This window comes from Austrofundulus limnaeus, unplaced genomic scaffold (genome assembly GCF_001266775.1).
Source record: "Austrofundulus limnaeus strain Quisiro unplaced genomic scaffold, Austrofundulus_limnaeus-1.0 Scaffold14, whole genome shotgun sequence".
NCBI classification, from domain to species: domain Eukaryota; kingdom Metazoa; phylum Chordata; class Actinopteri; order Cyprinodontiformes; family Rivulidae; genus Austrofundulus; species Austrofundulus limnaeus.
The window spans coordinates 4172632-4173677 of NW_013952416.1; the positions used below are offsets into that span (position 1 = coordinate 4172632).

The 1046-nt window shown below is 37.5% G+C and overlaps 1 protein-coding gene across 1 annotated transcript in view; it reads left to right on the forward strand.

Moving 5' to 3' along the window:
- Nucleotides 1-142: 142 nt before the first annotated feature.
- The window catches only part of tbx4 (T-box transcription factor 4), a gene marked incomplete at its 5' end in the record, with an annotated part of 32798 nt that continues 31894 nt past the window's right edge, over nucleotides 143-1046 (forward strand). The window contains 1 exon segment of the mRNA XM_014002748.1: nucleotides 143-262. Within this exon segment, the coding sequence (XP_013858202.1) occupies nucleotides 143-262 (120 nt within the window).

The following is a 1046-nucleotide window of genomic DNA, read 5'->3' on the forward strand; positions in this document are numbered from 1 at the left end:
CTGAACTGTACAGAAAACTCCAAGTCAAAAAAGTTAAATCAGAGAAAAATCAGTTTTGRGGCTGCAGTTGGTTTAGATTTTTGTAAAATTTTCGTACTTATTTGTAAAGGAGCACATTTAACAGTTTAATGTTGATCCACAGGAGGATGTTTCCCAGCTTCAAGGTCAAAGTGACGGGTATGAACCCCAAAACCAAATACATCCTTCTCACAGACATCGTCCCCGCAGACGACCACCGATACAAATTCTGTGAGAATAAATGGTGAGTTTGTGTAAWTCTCACCCACAGCTTTTTCATTACAAACTGTTGTTTGAAAAAAAAATCACAAAGGCAAAAAAAAATGTAGTAAATAAAGTAAATCCAGATCTGAGATTTTCTGAAGTGTCTCATTAACAAACATCAAAACTAGGTCTAGGTCTTCAAACTTTTGGGTCTGGTCATCCAACATGATGATATGTAGAATAGCTAGATTCTGTATTTAACTTTAGCACCACMGTGGACCTTCTTTACTAAGGGAAGTCCAGGAAAATGTACACCTTTTCCTTACCTGAATGGTACTCCTGGTTTAAACCAGTCAGGGTGTCTGACTTTCCCTTTGTCTGGCTCTTACTGTGCTCAGTCCAGGTGGGGTTTCTCTTCAAACCACAGCTAATTCTTTACAAGTTCAGCTTTAAACTCTGTAGGTCTGAGCCCTCTGGCAGGTCCACGAATCAGGCATTAATCCACATGGACTGTGCCTCCAAGTCTTCTCATGTGTTGCTCAAAGCGTCTGCTGCAGCAGAAAGTTTGATCATATTAGCTTGCACAGTTACGTGTTCACTTTGCTCATTAATTACTCTTAAAATAAATAAAATCGTAAATAATTTCATTTTGATGAGCAACATTTCTTCCAGTGGTTTTAGAGTAGCTGTCCCTTCCTTCTTAATGAACCTTGCTTCAACATAGCATCTCTTTTAACAACCACACTGTAAAAAATAACTTGTAAGATTTACTAGAGAAAATCCTGTAAACGATTTGCACTAACATTTGTTAAGTAAATTTAAAT